Genomic DNA, 18,484 nt, shown 5'->3' on the forward strand with positions numbered 1-18,484 from the left:
GAATTTTTTGTAATCCATGATTGAATTTTTTTAAAATTTGTATTTTTTTTTTTATTCCATGATCAAATTTTTTTTTGTAATCCATGATAGAATTTTTTGAAAATTTGTGATTTTTTTTTTTTAATCCATGATCGAATTTTTTTTTGTAATCCATGATAGAATTTTTTGAAAATTTGTGATTTTTTTTTTTTAATCCATGATCGATTTTTTTGAAAATTTGTTTTTTTTTTTTTAATCCATATTATTCAAAGAGAAAATGAGAGAGATGATGATTTTGAGGCCACCCTATCCCAGCCATATTATTCACGTATCGAGTCCCAACAGCAACAGTGTAGGGATGAGCACGACAGTGCAGGTGAGCATGAATGATGGACAAGCTTCGGGGATTTTGGATCGGGAATATAACAAAACACTAACACTCGGGGATTTGGGAATAGTCAGACGCCTGCTAATATCGGTGCTTCGTTTTTAGATCGAATCAATGAATTGTTAAACGAATTCAATCAATGGCACCAGCATGACCAAGAAGAACAATAACGTCGTCTATCATTTTATTTTTAGATCATATGTTACTAATTTTATGCTTTATTGTTGTCCATGTATGTTGATATACTTATTCCATGATAATTCTATGTTTATCCTTTTGTGTGATGTAAAATAAATGCTGAATGGCGGTTCATGTAGGGAAAAAACATATCAATATTCGCATATTTATTCAAAAACATGAAAATTCTTAATGGAGTATTTCTTATTGAATTCTTAAAAAATAATATTTATAAAGAATTTTAATAATTTTTTCGGATTTTTTTTAAGCTTTATTATGACCGATTAACCTGATTCCCGATTCGGATCGTTGATTCGCCGATTCGGATTGGTTTTTTGGGTGCCCGATCCGGGCCACCGATCCATTTTTTAAACCATTGGTTAAAAGCAAAAAGGAAAAGAACAAAATGGAAAAGCAACAGTAAAGATCTTATAGATCTTAGAGTAAGAGAGCAAAAAAAGAGAGATAAAGTTATCCAGAAAGATAGAGAGTTATTATTCTCTTAAAGAGTAGAAGAAGAAGAGAGAGAATTATCTTTCTCTAAGAGAAAAGAAGAAGATAAAGAGAAAAAGAAGAAAAAAAGAGTTGAGAAGAAGGAGATGAAAGACAGTAAGTGATCATCTTCGTAAGCTTTTTCTTTTGTAGAGACAAAGGAAGAAAAAAGAAAGCATTTTATTTTAGAGAGAAAAAGCTTCTAGAAAGAAAAGAAATCTTTTAGAGAATAGGCACCTCAGAGAAGAAAACCTAGGGAGAAAATTTTATAGAAGAAATTAGTAATAAATAGTGCATTTGTCTCTTTCTCCCATAGATGTAGCTTGAAAAAGTAAACCATGTAAAATCTAAGTTAGTTATTTGACTTATTTGCATATTTTCCCACTCCTACACACACATTCTGCTGTACGCATTTGCGCATTAACATCGACATTAATACGATAAGATTTAATTGTTGAGCTCACCCACTTGGAACCCTCTTGCACTAATGCGCGTAGCGGAAACCAGGAAATATGAGAAACACAAATATGCCAAAGTTGATGTTGATGTTGTATGAATGAAAAAACATACAATAAAACATATAAAGAAATAAATATTACTGACATCGGATTTATGTGGTTCATATTTTTAGGCTACATCCACGAGCGAAAAAAACTAATATACTATTAAACTCACAAGTTACAATAGTCTACCAAGAAACAACATTTATTGAGATCACCGATTTCATCTAGATAATTCTCTTTAGGATTTCCCTCTCTGATCACATAGACTGCTTTTATTTCTAGATGTTTTCTGTTTTTAAAAGAAAATGTTCTCTTTTTCTCTCATTTTCTTCATTTCTCCCTCTTTTCTCTTACAAAAAAAAAAAACTTAAGAAGATGATTACGGCTCTCTTTCATCTTTTTTTTCTCTATCTTTCATCTTCTTCTCTCTCTAAGAAGAATGATAACTCTCTCTCTCTCTTTTTTTCTCTTTTCAAAGAAGGATAATACTCTATCTTCTTTTATCTATGGGGCCGTTTGGTAACCTAGAAATCTATTATATGAAAATAGATTACACGGAAATATAACATTTTCATTGTTTAGGTGGGCCGTTTGGGAACTTTGAAAATCTATTACATAAAAATATATTATTCGAAAATATGACATAAAAATATATTATACAGAAATATAACATTTTGATGGTTTGGATACACTTTAATGGTAAAAAAATGGAAAAAACTTACCGAAAATTTCCTAAAAAATCAGGAAATCTATTGCGCATGATTAAGGTGAAAAATCTTTTACATGTTTAATGGGTAAATGGGTAATCAGAAATCTTTCTACGTGATTTTTGCTACCAAATATAAACATCATCAATTAGCAACTAAAACACAGTAGCCCCATCTTCAGCAACCAATAACTTCTTCAACTAGCCCCTAAAACGGGGCAACCCCATCTTCTGCAACCACAGTTATTGTAATTATTGTTAAAAAAAAATAAACAGATATAGGTTCTCTGCTAAAATTGATATACACGATTTGATATAGAAATTTATTTTTTTGGTTCTGCAACCATAGATTTATTGCTATTGTTCCAAAAAATTAAACAGATTTGGATCTTGTGTTAAGATCAATCTGTTTATTTTTTTGCCTTTATGTTTTTCTTTTCTACTGCTATTGTTTGCTAATAAAATCAAAATATTTGAGTTCACTCACAAAAAATCATCAAATCAGTGTGCTTGAATTGTTTTTTTTAGAACTTTTTTAAATTAATTTGCCTCTTCAATCTCTTCCAATGCCCCAACATAATTTCTCCTCCAATACATCTCATTTAGTCATAAAGCCTTCTAGGTTACTAGCAAAATTTCTCCAAACTTTTTTTTTCTTTTGAATTTGCTCATGGAAGTTTTTTGGAGAGAGATGATCGAAAGGCTTTAGCATTGGAAAAAAAAAAACATAAAAAATATGATGGCTTATCATAATAAAAGTATGTTATTCTAAAGTATTAACATCCAACTTTTTTTTTTCTTTTGAATTTGCCTATGAAAGTTTTTTGGAGAGAGATGATCGAAAGGCTTTAGCATAAGAAAAAAAAGCATAAAAAATATAATGGCTTATCATAATAAAAGTATGTTATTGTAAAGTGTTAATATCTTGAAAACCTGTGATTCCAAGTCAAAACGCAAAGGCATACAAAAGGTGTGGCTAATTCTTATACCTGATGCAATTATAAACTTTAAGCTACATGCTAATAGGGATTGTACACTCAACCATGGGTATAAAGCCAAAAAAGAAAAAAAAAATTGTTGGTAATGCAGTTCCCATATTTCTTCTAGACATAGCCAAATACTAACAATATATTTCCAAGGTTGCATCTACATACTATCCAATATATTTTCAGGTATCCAAACTGCCCCTAAGAGAATGCTAACTTTCATTGGCTTTTTCTTCCCTGCAAAAGAAAGTTTCATGTATCTCTGATACATCAAGAAAAGTCCACCCAAAAAATGGTTCAAGAGAGGTGCACACCCAAAATGGCCTAAGGGAGATGGTTTTGGTTTTCCCATACCAAAACCATATGTAAGATCCTATTTATGTGAGACCCTATTTGTGTGGGATCATGACTTCTCAACAAGTCACCCTCTTTCACTTTCGTAAAGTGCCGCTTTAATAATAAGACAATTTTATTAGTGTCCCTCCCTCATGGGATTCCCAACATTAATCATAATGAGTAAAACGAGCAAAACAAATTATAAAAGTTTTCCAATACTTGAATTATAATTATCTATAAATTAAGAGCTGAGGGTTTACATTATAAAAGTTTTCCAATACTTGAATTATAATTATCGATGAGTTAGGAGCTGAGGGTTTACCTACTTTGATAGGGCCGCAGCCCTAGCCCTATAAAAGCATTTTCGTTATAGTAATCGGTAACATCGGGACAATACTTCGATTTGTCCCTTCACTAACAAAGTGTTCTTCTTTTACCCAACAGCTGTGTCTATTATATAACTAACTCTGTCCCTATTCTCAGCGTATGGTTCCTTGTTGGCCTTCTTTTCCTGTACATCCATTCACTGTACTCTCCTTTCCTGACTTTAATTTCTTTTATATGATTGTTTTCTGGTTTTCCCTTAGATTCCATTAAAGAAAAAGTTTATATAGAGCCCGGGCTTTAATCAATCAAATTTGAGCCTACATCAAAAATTTCACTAGAAGATGTTGTTTTGATGCTCAAATATCGTCAAATTGATCATCTCGACATCAAGATGTATAAACATGAGAAAAAAAATGGATTTCAAGTTTTAGAAATAGTATATTTTGTAATGCATTTTTAGACCGCCAATTTTCAAGATTTTTAAGTTTTCATAGATCTACTCTATTTTTGAAGCTTTAACTTTATAAATAAAAAATGAAAAATATATTTTAAGGCTATCACAAATATTTCCAGTATTGAAACCACATTTTTCGATACTATTTGAAGGTAGGCTCTAATTTGATTGTTTAGCCTAGGCTCTATACAAATCGTACCCTTCCATTAATGGTATCTAGAAAAATGGGCCTGAGATTATTTTTTTTGTTTGGGAAATTTATCACAATATATTTTTCAATTACTTATGGTTTCATAGTTGGAAAATGTTTATATAATGTTGCAACCTTAAAATGTAGAATTATACATGCATCTCAAAAATACATTGAAAAATATTGTTTTTAAGATTAAAACTCTCTAACTGATCATCTTGACATCGAGATGTATGATATTAATATATATATATATATATATATATATATATATTATTTTTATTTTTATTTTTATTTTTATATTTTTTTTAGTCCCAAAAATAGTGCTTCTTGCAACACATTATCTAGACCGTCCATTTTCAAGATTTTTATATGTTTATAGATCTACTAGACTTGAACCATTTTTGGAGTTAAAAAATTTATAATTAAATATGAAAATAGATTTTCAGATAATCCTAAAAATGTTTTAAGCCAAAATTACATGTTATGATAAAATTTGGAGGTGTGTCGTAATTGGATTATTTAAGGTTGCAACCTTATAGAAACCACTCTTTATAATTTCTATAGTATTTTAACTCAAAATCATGTGTTCTGACGGGCATTTTGAAGTTAAATCAAAATATGTTGATAAAACATTAAATAGTTAATATTTGGAACACGTTTGTTTCACGTGAAAATATTTCTTGTGAAATATTTTCATGTGAAAAATTTCTTTGTGGTTAGATGTAGAAATATTTTCACACTAGTTGGTCCCAGTGTATTTTGTTATATTAATCAGCTGTTAATTAATGTGAAAATATCACCACACCTAACCACATAAGTATATTTTTTCACATGCCCTTAAGTTTATTTTAACAAATTTCCTTTTTTGTTTTATATTTAGGAAAGGTTTTTGGCGCGGCTGCGTCACATTGATATTTCGTTTTGATATATGCGCAAGGTTTCAAGTGGCATGGTTGTTGATGCATGTTGCTACACTTGAAATACATCCATTGGATGTATTGAGGAAGGGAAACTCTGCAAATCTGCCTATGAAACCATCACAATCATGGATACGGAGAAAAATGAAATGGAGCTTTAAAAGTGGTCCATCTTGTATCATTATTTCTGGATCCTCTATTTAAGTGAATTAGATTTACATTAGTTTTGGAAAGATGCATTAGATGTAAAAGGAAACAGGTTTACTCGCGCAGGAACATATGGTACATTTTGGATTGGTCCGAAAACAATCCACAGATTTGCAAAGAGAGAGAGAGAGAGGTGTGCCCCAAGGAGATGATGATTAAATCTAAGGTGCTGATAATTAAATCCATCGTTCTTTGGTCTATGAAAGCTAACACCTTAGATCATCACTGAACCTTTAAAGAAAACAGTACCATTTACAATACTTCTATGCCAGCTTCATGTTTTTTGCTTTCTTCCTTTTCAAAAAGCCAAAGAAAGAAATATTTGTGGTGGCATGATGAAGAATATACTAAGACTCAGGTAACAAGGACTGGCCTGTTATGCAATCATGGATATCCAAGATTTCAATTCGCCTGTTAACAGCTTTCCTCATCTTTATTGCCACCTTTTGTGGATTAAATGCCCCACAAATCGTCACTCTGCTTTGTTTCCTGTCTATCACATGGCTATCGATATCTACAACAGGCATAACGATGAAATCACTAAAAATAGGTTTATAACACTTTACAACAATGAAATATTGGGAAAGCTTTCTGTGCGAATCCACCCACATGCGAGTTATATGTGACCCCACATCTCGTTTGTTCGATCTGAATGGACAGCTATAATTGCTTTTGTCACAATGTCACACCAAATATTTTTAATTTTTTTCTACTGATATTTTTTAGTAAAATTTGGGGTGTCCCATATTCTTATTGGGGAGCTCCTAGAAAAAATAAATAATTCCCATAAAAATAAATAACCAAAATGCCCCTAAAAATTTCAGAGTAATTCTGATAATTTTCCATCAAAGGAATTTTATTTTATTTTTTTTCGTATGTACACCCATGTCTAATGTATACTACATGCGTCAAATTTTTTACAAATTAATTTACAAAATAAAAATTAAAAATAAAATATTCTAAGCCATCGGATCAAGATCCATGCTCGAGAGCCATCTTGTGACATTGTGGCTCAAGTCATCATGGCAATCTACTCATATCGGACAACTAAGAGCAGGGGGTCTCATATGTTTTATATGTGGGTGGGATCGCATGTAAAGTTTTTTGCGTATTTCATTCTTCTATTTGCTTCGAAGTATTGTGGTGCAAATAACTCATGAAATTGGAAAAGTATATAGTGAAATTATTTACTTTTGATACAAGTATAATTGCTCATTGGATTTATCATCAGACAATATGAGTGTGCCGTTGACTAGTTTCAATGTTCCAAAGGAAATTTATCAAAGTTTATGACATGTCAGATTGTTGGATTCGACAGCTGACAATCCTTAAAAAATAGAAGATCGTGCATTATAACCTGGGGTGAGATTTGTATAGAACCTAGGCTCTAAACAATCAAATTAAAGCTTACCTTCAAATAGTATTGAGAAGTATGGTTTCACTATTGGAAACTTTTGTGATAGATATAAAATATATTTTTATTTTTATTTATAAATTTGAAAGCTTTAAAGATACTCTAAAACGACAGATCTATAAAAAACTTTGAAATCTTGAAAATTGACGGTCCAAAAATGCATTACAAACTACATTATTTCCAAATGTTGAAATCCTTTTTTTTCTCATGTCCATGCATCTTGATGTCGAGATAATCAATTTGAGGATATGAGCATCAAAACAGCCTCTTCAAGTGAAAATTTTGAGGTAGGCTATAGGTTGATTGTTTAGAGCCTCGGCTCTATATAAACTTTTGCGTTATATTATTTACTTTTTATACAAAAACTATGGAATCTAGGTAACTTGTACCACAAAGTATGAAGAACTTTTTTTTATCTTTGAGAATGGTCAATAGCACAATCTTAACGACTAGATTTTACATCTAACAAACAAGAGTGATTATCTAACAAATAAAAATGATTATGACTTCTCTGTACTAAAAATAAATATTTTTATGGGTACAGTTTGTATGGAGAGGAGGCTCTAAACATTCAAATTTTGCCCACCTTTAAATAGTATCAAGAAATATAGTTTTAATATTGAAAATCTTTGTGATAGCCTTAAAATATATTTTCATCTTTAATTATAAAATTAAAAGCTTCAAAAATAGTGTAGATCAAGCATATCTATGAAAATTTGAAAATCTTGAAAATTGGCAGTCCAAAAATGTATTACAAGATGCACTATTTCTAAAATTTAAAATCCATTATTTTCTCATGTCCATGCATCTTGATGTCGAGATGATCAATTGGAGGATACTGGACATCAAAACAACTTCTTCTAGTGAAATTTTTTAGGTGAGCTCTAATTTGATTGTTTAGAGCCTCGGCTCTATATAAATTTGTTCCTATTCTTATAGCATACTTTTCCATAGAATTATGGCAACAAGTGTATGTAGCTCTCGGAGGAGCAATAATGAAATGACGATGCGATAGGTACTTGGGTCGTGGTGCTTTTTATAGTTCGTAGTCCTATTCAATATCATCCATCCACTAACGGATGGTGATGAAAGCTCGTGCTCATTTCTATGAGTGTATGGATTATAGTGTATACTTGCGTGCGCTACAAGTGATATCGTTTTCAAATGACTGCACAAGAGCCTTTTTGTGAAGACTTTTTTAAGGTGTCATTTATGAATGCACCTTGAAAGAAAGTGAGAAGCACCTTCAAACCCTGCCAAAAGATGCAATTAAAAATAAAAATTTACCTCAAATTAAAAAATTGAAAGCTTCAAAAATGGATAGTGCAAATAAATTGTTACAAGATGTACCGTTTTTTAAACTTTAAATCGTTTTTGTTTATATACCTATACATGTTGATCAATATGATAAATAGGAGGGATTCTAGTACTAAAACCATCATTTACAATAGGTTTTTGAGATGCATGTTGCTTGAAAATATTAAAAATAGACAATCTAGATAAATGTGTTGCAAAATACATTATTTTTAAGACTTAAAATCATTATCAATTAATTAGTTTTTCAATGTCCAAAAAACTTTCTCCAATAAATTTTTGAGGTGCACCTCTGGGGCTGACAATTAGCTAGGTCAAGCTTGGCCGAGACCACTTAGCTCTAGCCAACCTCGTACCTGTAGGGCTAGCTTAGGCCCGGCTTGGCTTGAGCCCGCTAGATTGGACTGGACTGAAGAGTCTCTGGCCATCTCAGTGCCGGGCCAAATACAATTCAAGAAAAAAAAGAAAAATTCAAGGAAAAAGGCGAAGGCAGGCCAAATTGGGAGGCACACCCCGGGCCTAGTCTTTTAAGGCGGGGCGGGCCATTGCACGCCTCACTTACGTGGAACAAAGTTGACAGCTTGATGCCGTTGTTACATGAGCTTAAATGAGTGCATAATCAATGCGTCACACAAGTAACACAATGTGTACGGAAGTTCTACCAAATTATTAATGTGATTGTTGCCTTTTGCTGGGGGCACTAAACTACAAGAAGCATTGATGGATTTATAGGGAAAAAGTTTATATAATGTTTGGCATCTCGTACCTGCATTTTAAAACAGAAAAAGTTTATATAAGGATGCTAATGTAGATGCACCTAAAAATTTATCCAAAAAAGTAATTTTAATGTTGAAAAATCCTTTGATTGATCATAGATGTATAACTATGAAAAATAAAAAGATTTTAAATTTCAAAAATAGTGTATTTTACAACATATTATCTACACCGCCAATTTTTCAGATTTTCATATGTTTATAGATCTACTTGATTTTAACCATTTTTGAAATTTAAAATTTTATAATTAGACATAAAAATAGATTTTGAGATACTCCTAAAAACATTTTACATCAAAATTATATACCATGATAAAATTTGAAGGTGCACCTCACCTCTACAACTATGGATGCATCCATATGCAAGCTGCACCCTCTTAAAAAAGGATCGTATACAATGAGACTATTTACCTAACCAGTTGATGTGATTTTATAGTTTGGGTGGGTCAGAAAGTTTGAGAAAATTTCTTTTGAACTTTGAGCTTGATCAATGAAATAAATACAGCCACCCAATTTTATATCCTATGGTCAAGATCAATTGTAACCATCTTATACTATAGGTACATGATCTCATTATATACTTTACCTTTCAAAAATTCTACTGAAAAGTTTGTTTTGATCTTGAAAAGTCACCTAATTGATAATTTCAAATTTGATATATATATATATATAAATTAACTCACAAAAATAGTATATCTTACAATACTTACATTATTTAGGCTGTCCGTTTTCAAGATTTTCATGTACTTATTGATTTGTTTAATTTGAACCATTTTTAGAGTTTTAAATTTTTTATAATTAAAGATTAAAATAGATTCTCAAGCCATCATACAAATATTTTATACCAAAATTATTAGAGGTGCACCTAATTTTGATTATTAAAGCAGCTTCTAGCAAACCATACCCATTTATAAAAGCACACATTTGTTTTGAGGATATAACACATTTGGAAGCGACAAGATTGTCCCCTAATATCCAACCAAAACGCATTTCCCTATTAGAGGATCAACCACAACCGCCCATTCTAGAGATAGAGAGAGATGGGCCCCAAAGTTGCCATTCCATCCCCCTCCTCTCTTTTCTTTTCTCTCTCCCACCTTTCAAGGGACCATGAAAACAAAGTTTTTTCGTCTCAATCTTCTTACTTTTGATTCATGAGCAATGGAATCAAAAGGGCTCCAAAGCACTAGGATTAACGGGCACCCACCCATGAAAGGAAAGTTCATTATAAGAAACGCCACATAGAGCTGGCAACGGATCGGGCCTGGGTCGTGCCCAGTCATGGCCATCACCCTTCTCTATGCCCCGAGGGCCGGGTAGGGTGGAGCCAAACCGAGTACAATTAAAGAAAAACAAAGCAAAAAAAAAAAAAAAAAACAGAAAAATATAAGGACCAGCCTCAGGCCACATTTTGTGGCCCAGGTCCTAGGTTTTTTTTTATGGCTGGGCCGGGTCATGGCCACCCCTATGTAGGCTTTTTGCATTATGTGCTAAGGTTAGTGTACCTTTCCCTTTTCATTTACGACAAAGTGGGTAGTTTGTACCTTGTAGTTTGAGGAGGGCCTTTCTGATCTTCTTGTAACACCCACGGCAATCTATGTTGATCCTCAGAACCATTTTATATACAACTGGGCCGGGCTCGAAGCCATCTATTTCCGACATTAAGCCGCCACTTTCAGGCCAATTCAATCATGTGGAACTGCCTTAGAAAGAAGGTGGTCTTGAGAGAGAAAGGCATGCTTTTTCTCTCTCTTCTCCCTCTTGGGTTTTTAGAGAGAGAGAGGGGGAGGGGGGTTAATGGATGTGGGTTTTAGGTGGGCGAGTTGTGGAGAATTGCTTTTCTAGTGTTTGATGGAATCAGATTCTAATGTGGTTGGAGAAGGAAGAAGGCGTGAACCCGTCTTCATTCCAATCCTTTGGATTGGCGAGACGTCCACAGAAGCCATTGCAGATTCTCTCTCCTCCCACAATTCACCAGGGGAATTCCTCAATCATCTCACGCAACTCATTCAAGAAACAAACCACCTCTCCCGCACCCTAACAGCCTTTGGCGTGCCAAGTTCCCACTAGGCTAAAAAGTGTTAAAAAAATAAAAGAAATTTAAAAATATGAAAAATATATTTAAAGTGAAATTAAAACAAATCACTTCCGCATGAAATTTAAAAATTAGTAAAAAAAAAATAGATTCTGAAAAATTAATTTGTAACGTGCTGTAATTTTTAGAAATAATCTAGAAAAGGAAAAATGTAAAAAAAATAAAAATGAGTATCATGGCAAACACTTTTCAAGCTTTGCCAAAATGATAGAAAACATTATTTTATATATATATATATATATATATTATTAATAAGTTTTTTTTTTTAATGATTTTTAACTTCTCTTCATTATTATTTATTAATTATTTAGATGACAAACTCAATCCGGCAAACCAGGGGGGCCAAAGTTGACCCGCCCGGTTTTGCAAAGAATGTTTAAGAGAGAGAAGGAAGGGAGGGGGGAGACATTGGGGGTAGCAGATATAGAAAACATATTGTATAAATTTGAATTGAATTCTATGTACGATACAAGAATATGAAGAGGAGGTACTCCTTAGGTGAGAGAGCCAACATTTCTTCTCTCTAAAGCTTAAACAAACACTTCAAACCTTACCCCATCCTCTCTTTCCTTTTTTTCTTCCCCCCAACTTTGCATCTGATAATCACTTTGTTTTCAGCCATATCCAAAATCACAGACTCAGCACACTCTGCCCACAATTGAAGCCACCCATCATAAAAAATTAGATCAAATTAAATAAAAATCACTGTAAAGCTGCAAATTCCAATTGTTAAAGCCAACCATCAAGAATTTTCAGACACAATAAAGCAAAGATCAAACTAAAAGAACACACAAACTTCAAATTCATAAGATCACCCACCATCCATTTTTGAAATCACCATGGACACCTTCTCTCGACAATCGGCACACGACAAATCAGCGGTTAGAACGATCACCTGAACCTGTTCGCCGAAACCAAAATTAGCTCAATTCAGAGAGAGAGAGAGAGAGAGAGAGAGAGAGAGAGAGAGAGGAAACTACCAATGGAATTGTTAAGGACTCTGCATATGCAAGACTGGTTATGGAAGGGGATGAGCTCTCAATCAAAAGAGCCTTAGGTTTAGGAGAGAGAAACGTGTTCTTTGCCCAGCTCAAAGCCATAACACTTCTGAGATGAATTTCAGGCACCCCATCATGCTCCCATGAATGATAGCAGTATCATCATCGTTCTATGATTTATCAGATGGTGATGGCATAACACTCTCATCATCATCATCATAAGCAACCCATCTCCTCTCTTTTCAAAGTAAGCAACCCAACTTCTTCACCTCATTCATATACCCCTTTACATATACCACCAACTCACAAACTCATTCATCATCCAACGGCTCAGATTCACCCAAGTCGAATCTTCTTCATCCATCCCACCGTCCACTCAGCAGATCATTGCTGACCCACTACCCCATTTTTCCTTTTCTTTATCGTAACTTTGGCAGGGAAAATAATTAAAAAATTGAGTAAGTACATTATTAATGGAAGACTCTGCGTTTGAACTTACCCTTTTTGTTTTTCTTTGTTTGAGGTCAGATTTGCTCTTTATATTTTTAATTATCTCTTAGAATTTTATTGATTAATTTCCATGATTTCATGGTTTTCTTAGTATTGTGAAAATCAGTAATTTAAAAAAAGACACAGTTTCTATGAGTCCATGTAGAAATGAGTCGCCTCCTAAAAATCTATTTTTGAGATGGATTTTTTTACCGAATTTTTAAGGTCATGTAATCCCTAACATGGAGATCATGAATATGAAAAAATAAATAAATTTTAAAAACTAAAAATAATAATTCTATTAAGAAAACATTTACACCGTTAGTTCCAATTGTTTGTAGATGGACCACAGGTTTGCATCCATCTTTAAGATGGATGATTTATACCCCGTGGACCGCATATGTATAAATGCGGTCCATGCCATATGAAACAATTTTTTAAAAAAAAATGGATTGGTGACTCAGATTGGGCATCTCAAAAACCAATCCAGATCAGTGACTCAACAGTCTGGATCACCATTTAATATGCTGAAAAAACAATGAACTGAAGAAAAAACACGTGACAAAATGGTGAACTGACAAAAAACCGGTCCAAATCAGTGAATCGACGGTCCAAAATTATTGTTTTACTGTATAGAACCATCATTTTTTATGTGAACTCCGCCGTTTTTTTATATATACGTAGAATGGGGTTACCTATTCCTAAACCAAACCAGATAATTCCATATTGACCCAGCATTTTTTAAATCACCAGTTCAAATGAAAGGAAATTGTTTGTCTTTGCTCGTAGGATACCAAAAGTCTCTATATGTGTCAGTGGAGAAAGCTTTACAGCTCAATTTCTTGTAGGTTTTTCTTCCTCCAATTATTGCATCAAGGTTACTTAGAAAATCAAAGTGCTGCATTTGAGATAAGGACCGGCGGCTCTGTGCCTTCACCCTTCATTTTCTTTATAATTGTGGGGGTTTATTTAAGGCTGACGCAATTAAAATACACATTTCTTTGTATTGCTTCATTTATGAATGGATACCGTTTCAAAGATAACATGGAGACTAAGTCTGGTATTGTTAGGCCAAATACAAGTGGGGGAAAACAAGGAACTCATATTAAGAAAGTCAAAGGGTTCTATGCTTCCGCAGGGCTATCTCTTCTATTTGTACCCAACCAGGTGGCAATGGGCTGGGTGGCCCTGACCGGCGCTAAAAAACTAGGGCCTTGGCCACAAAATCTGGCCTAAGTGCCGGCCAAGGCCGGGCCGTCAAGGCCCAAATGTAAGACCAGGTTAGGCATGAACTTGGGTTATGATAGGTCCTCGCTGTTTTTTCTCTATTTTTTTCCATTATTTTTTTTATTAATTTTATCGCTACCCATCTTTGATAGGGCCATGCCTGGTCCCGACAAGGACTAGAGCTGGGATAAAGCTAGGGGTGGCCCAACCCAGGCTGAGCTTGTTGCCACCGCTAACCCAACCCCAAACTAGGACTATTTTTTGGGATCTGAAAATTTTGGTACTTTAACCTCTTCAACCGGGAATTAGCATTAGAAAAAAAAGAAAAGTTTTTGGATGGGAAAATCTAGGCGTTTAAAAAACACCAAAATACATTCCTTTTGAAAATGATCATAGAGGGATTCTTAGGTGTGTCCTAAAATATCATATTCCTTCCAAGCACCTCTTTAGCATGAGGGAGTAAATGTACAGTATACTTCCACCATAACAGGAATAAAACACTATAAAAACTACAAGACTGTTCCACTAGGTCTTGTTTATCTTGCAATTCACAATGACAACGTTTAGTTCAGCACGTCCTATAAAAAACGAAAGTGCTAGTTATGGATCTTGACTAGCTCTGTTTTTTTTTTTTTTTTATGAGTAACACTTAGCCGACATGTGCAGCCCATAAACGAAATGTTTCTTAAGACATATATATAACATTTTTAAAAGGAAAAAGTTTATATAAGGATGCTACCTTATAATGTAGAACTACGGATGCCTTGGTTATTTTTATTTAAATAAGTTACTTATTTGAATTTTTAGAGTAGTTTTAAATTATTATTTATTTATTTATATTTATCTTACACCTACCATCGAAAATTCCAATAAGTAACTTATTTAAATAAAAAATAAAATATGAGACTAATTTTCGGTCATTGGATATGAGATCTCACCCTTTCACTCAGGATACTTTTCCATAGCCAGAATGTCTTTATTGAATTTTAAGACATTAGGTTCGTCTTTATTGAATTTTAAGACATTAGGTGTATGTTTTTTTTATTTTTTCCTTCATTTTGGAAGTTGTCGCCAAAGAAGCCCCAAAAATCATCAAACATGAAGTCCTAAAAATAGTCATTAAGTAGGGTCCCCGAGAGAATCTATGATCTGCTGGGAATCCACTGCATTTTTTATTTTTTATTTTGGCTTCTTTCTATCCTAATAGACTTCCACCTCTCACATTCACTATATGAATATGTCGAAAGTAGCTACTTTCTCTCTATCGGTAAAAATTTATATAAGGTTGCGACTTTAAATTATAGAATTAAGGTGCGCCTCAAAAATCTATCGAAAAAGGCTGTATTGATGTTCGAAACAATCATGTTGACATTGATATGTACGGATATGAAGAAAAAAAAAAAAAAAAGTAAATTTACCTCTTTTTGGTTGAACAAAAACTCCCTTGGGATCCAATTTTTTTTATTTTCCTTCCACAACAAAATGAAAAAATAATAAGTAAAGAAGGGTTAGGATAGGGTGCTCACACTATATAGTATTTTATAATTGTATTCAACAAATTTTGGATATTAATATACCCTTGTTTTATACATAAAATATTTTTTAGTAAGTGTATTTTTTGTCATTAAGAGGGGTGTAACATATCCACATTTGATCATTAAAGTGCTTTATGTGGGTGATGTCATATCCCACAAGGATGATATTACACATTTTTTAATAATAAAAAATACTATTACTAAAATAATATTGTATTACAAAATAAATGGTATATAAGTGTCTCAAATTTGATGAATACAGTATAAAATAACCTATATTTCAAACACCCTAACATAACCTATGGTATTTCAATCTAAAAAAAAACAAGGACTTATTTCCTTACTTAAACAATTGAAAGACGAAAAGAAAACACCATGGTATTTTGGACAATGTAAAACAAGGTTGGGGTACGAGTACTATGATATGTTAAAATGGATTTTTGAGATGAGTGACCTCTACAAGTCCATGTAGAAATGGGTCACCTCTTAAAAAATAGATGGATTTTTCAACTTAATTTTTAGGGGCATGTAATCTCTATCATGGAGATCATGAATATGAATAAATAAATAAATTTTGAAAATTAAATATAATAATTATATTAAAAAAACATTTAGACTATTAATTTCAATTGTTTTAAAATGGACTGCCTATTTGCTTTCATCTTTAAGATGGGTGTTGTATACCTCAAAGACAGTAAATGTAGAAATACGGTCTTCGCCATATAAAACAATTATCCTTCATCATAGCCAATTTGTCCATGGCATTAAATGTGAATTACTAATTAAGTACTGTAGACTACAAGACTACTGGACACTTAAGCAATGGGTATTGAGAAGCATTAGTTTCTTTAAGGCCTAGGCTTCGTGAAAACAAAATAAAGCTTCACCTCAAATTCTCGTCTGGAAAGCGCTTTGGCAACGGAAATCTCTATGATGGCTCTAAAATCAATTTCCAACATCGATAATAATATTTGAAACTCAAAAAATGTACAAACCTTGTGGATCTATGAACACTTATTTTGAAGGCAAATGAACGGTCGAGATAATTTATTACAATATACAATATTTTTAGAGCTTGAAAGTTTAATTTTTTTTCACAACCATAATTTTCAAGCCTAGATGATCGATGTAAAGGTTTTCTAATGCTTGAAATGCAATTTTTTATAAGTTATGAGGTGAGACTTTATTTAGTTTAGTGGGGCTACAGCTCTATCAAACCATTTCCTATTGTGAGTGAGACATTGCAAAGCTTTGCCTTCCAAACATTTTGCCCAGAAGAGTGGACGGGTTTGGTCCATGGGCACCATCCATTAGGTCCTCTATCAGTCACATTGTGCACTCCTTTCATCTTCTTTGTGCCCGTTCATTTTCTGGATGAGAAAGCAATGCAAGAACCACTCACATCTTGGTGTAACCGCAACTTTATTCTTTTTCATTTCACTATGCCAAAGGTGCATGTCCCAAGTAAAAAGTGGAAAACACAAGACCAATCGTAATTAAAACCAACCCTAATTAAAAGGGAAAGTATGTAATGAGATCATATACGTTTTATACAACCAGTCACAACTAATCTTGACCGTTGGATGTCAAATCAAGTGGTTGCATTCATTTCATTGACCATGCTCAAAGTTCAAAAGAAATTTTTTCCAATTTTATGATACACATTTCATATAAGATGGTTGTAAGCAATTGTGATCTTCCTGTACAAAAAGTAAAAAGTCTCATTGGATACAACAAGAGATATAGCTTCTGAATGTTTCAAACAATAAGTAGGATTCACCTAAATTGGCCAAACTTTAAAAGAGGATCCCAAAAACCCAGTGACCAGTGAGCCCCAAATTTCTATTAGATAAAATTAGTCAAAGCCATTGGTAAAAATTTCAGCCAAATTCGACGTCGAGAAATGCCCTTTCTGGCATATCTTTGGAGCACCATATGATGACCACAAAGAAAATAAAACAAACCATATTGTAAAAATAATTCATCATCTTCATGGAGATTACAACAAGCAACATAATTTTTTGCAAAAATTCAAGGGTCATATCCTTTATCGAAATGGACTCCAAATTTGATATGTTACCCCTTGCTACATGAGTTTTTCATCCATATAAAAATCGATAGGTTACAAATCAAGCCAAAAAATTAGGGGTTTCCAATAAATGAATGTCATTCCCCATTACCTCCACTCACTCTGAGAGCAATATCTTGTGATCTATGCAACGATTCAAGCCAAAAGTTTGTAGAGAGCTTCCCAAAGAATGCATCTATATATGGCAATCAACGATCAAGATCAAATTCAATGGATAAATTCTAGTGAGAAGATGCATATATTTATGACACTGTAGTTTTTAGAAACAGTAAAATATGAAGGGACCATATCTCTCCAATTTGCCATTATCTCTGGCCGAAATTTTTGCAAAGTGTTTGTCTCGGGGTCTTTTACAAATATTCACAGACTGGTCGTCAAATAGGGGCCAATGATCAAGATCTATGATTCAAAGGTAAATGGTCTCATTATATACTTTCCCATAATTATAATAGATGCATCTAGATTCACTACAAAAGGAAAGATACACCACCCTTTAGAATTTGACTTGAATTTGTAAGAATTGGAAATTCATCAGTGTTTAAAAAACTTCAAAAGAAACTTTCCCAATAAGAGAATATGGGTGCAATTTCTAAATGGGAATTATAAAACCCTAAATTTCAGTTGGCACTCACTTACGATACCTATTGAAAATCGCCAGTCCTATGTTATGTTAAAAATGTATAATTCAAGGCCATTCGAATCTCTCTCTCTCTCTCTGTCTTAGATTGAATGTCTTAGGTCCCATTGGATCTAGATTGAGTCGTAAAAGATTTCTCTATTAGTTTTATCATAAATAAATTAAAAACCAAAATTTCAAGTTTTAATGTTTATTTCCTCAACGTTTTGTTCTTCTTATCATGCACCAACAACAAAAGCAGACCATTA

At 33.0% G+C, this 18,484-nt stretch overlaps 2 protein-coding genes across 2 annotated transcripts; both read right to left on the reverse strand.

The window, feature by feature from the left end:
• Nucleotides 1-5,701: 5,701 nt before the first annotated feature.
• LOC148782556 (heavy metal-associated isoprenylated plant protein 9-like) lies at nucleotides 5,702-11,210 on the reverse strand. Its single transcript, XM_088865517.1, has 2 exons — nucleotides 10,711-11,210; nucleotides 5,702-6,179 (listed from the first exon to the last, which is right to left on the reverse strand). The coding sequence occupies exons 1-2, from the start codon at nucleotides 10,826-10,828 to the stop codon at nucleotides 6,013-6,015; spliced, it is 285 nt and encodes a 94-aa protein (XP_088721643.1). The 5' UTR covers nucleotides 10,829-11,210; the 3' UTR covers nucleotides 5,702-6,012.
• On the reverse strand, nucleotides 8,016-12,770 carry LOC105420267 (uncharacterized). The gene is made up of 4 exons (XM_088865516.1): nucleotides 12,242-12,770; nucleotides 12,081-12,162; nucleotides 11,816-11,909; nucleotides 8,016-9,159 (listed from the first exon to the last, which is right to left on the reverse strand). Exons 1-4 carry the CDS (start codon nucleotides 12,359-12,361, stop codon nucleotides 9,135-9,137), a joined length of 321 nt encoding a protein of 106 aa, XP_088721642.1. The 5' UTR covers nucleotides 12,362-12,770; the 3' UTR covers nucleotides 8,016-9,134.
• Nucleotides 12,771-18,484: the final 5,714 nt, after the last annotated feature.

The sequence above is a fragment of the Amborella trichopoda genome, chromosome 4 (assembly GCF_054954075.1).
Source record: "Amborella trichopoda isolate Santa Cruz 75 chromosome 4, AtrichopodaSantaCruz75HAP2 v2.0, whole genome shotgun sequence".
Lineage (NCBI taxonomy): Eukaryota > Viridiplantae > Streptophyta > Magnoliopsida > Amborellales > Amborellaceae > Amborella > Amborella trichopoda.

Bases quoted from the DNA above. Each gene is read 5' to 3' on its own strand.
- LOC148782556 (XM_088865517.1), bottom strand. From the start codon at position 10,828: ATGTCGGAAATAGATGGCTTCGAGCCCGGCCCAGTTGTATATAAAATG. The intron at 6,180-10,710 runs GTACAAACTACC...TGCCTGTTGTAG, and splicing joins GGCCCTCCTCAAACTACAAG to ATATCGATAGCCATGTGATA.
- LOC105420267 (XM_088865516.1), bottom strand. From the start codon at position 12,361: ATGGCTTTGAGCTGGGCAAAGAACACGTTTCTCTCTCCTAAACCTAAG. The intron at 12,163-12,241 runs GTAGTTTCCTCT...TTCGGCGAACAG, and splicing joins AGTCCTTAACAATTCCATTG to GTTCAGGTGATCGTTCTAAC. The intron at 9,160-11,815 runs GTAAGGTTTGAA...TTTAAAATGCAG, and splicing joins AAAAGGAAAGAGAGGATGGG to GTACGAGATGCCAAACATTA.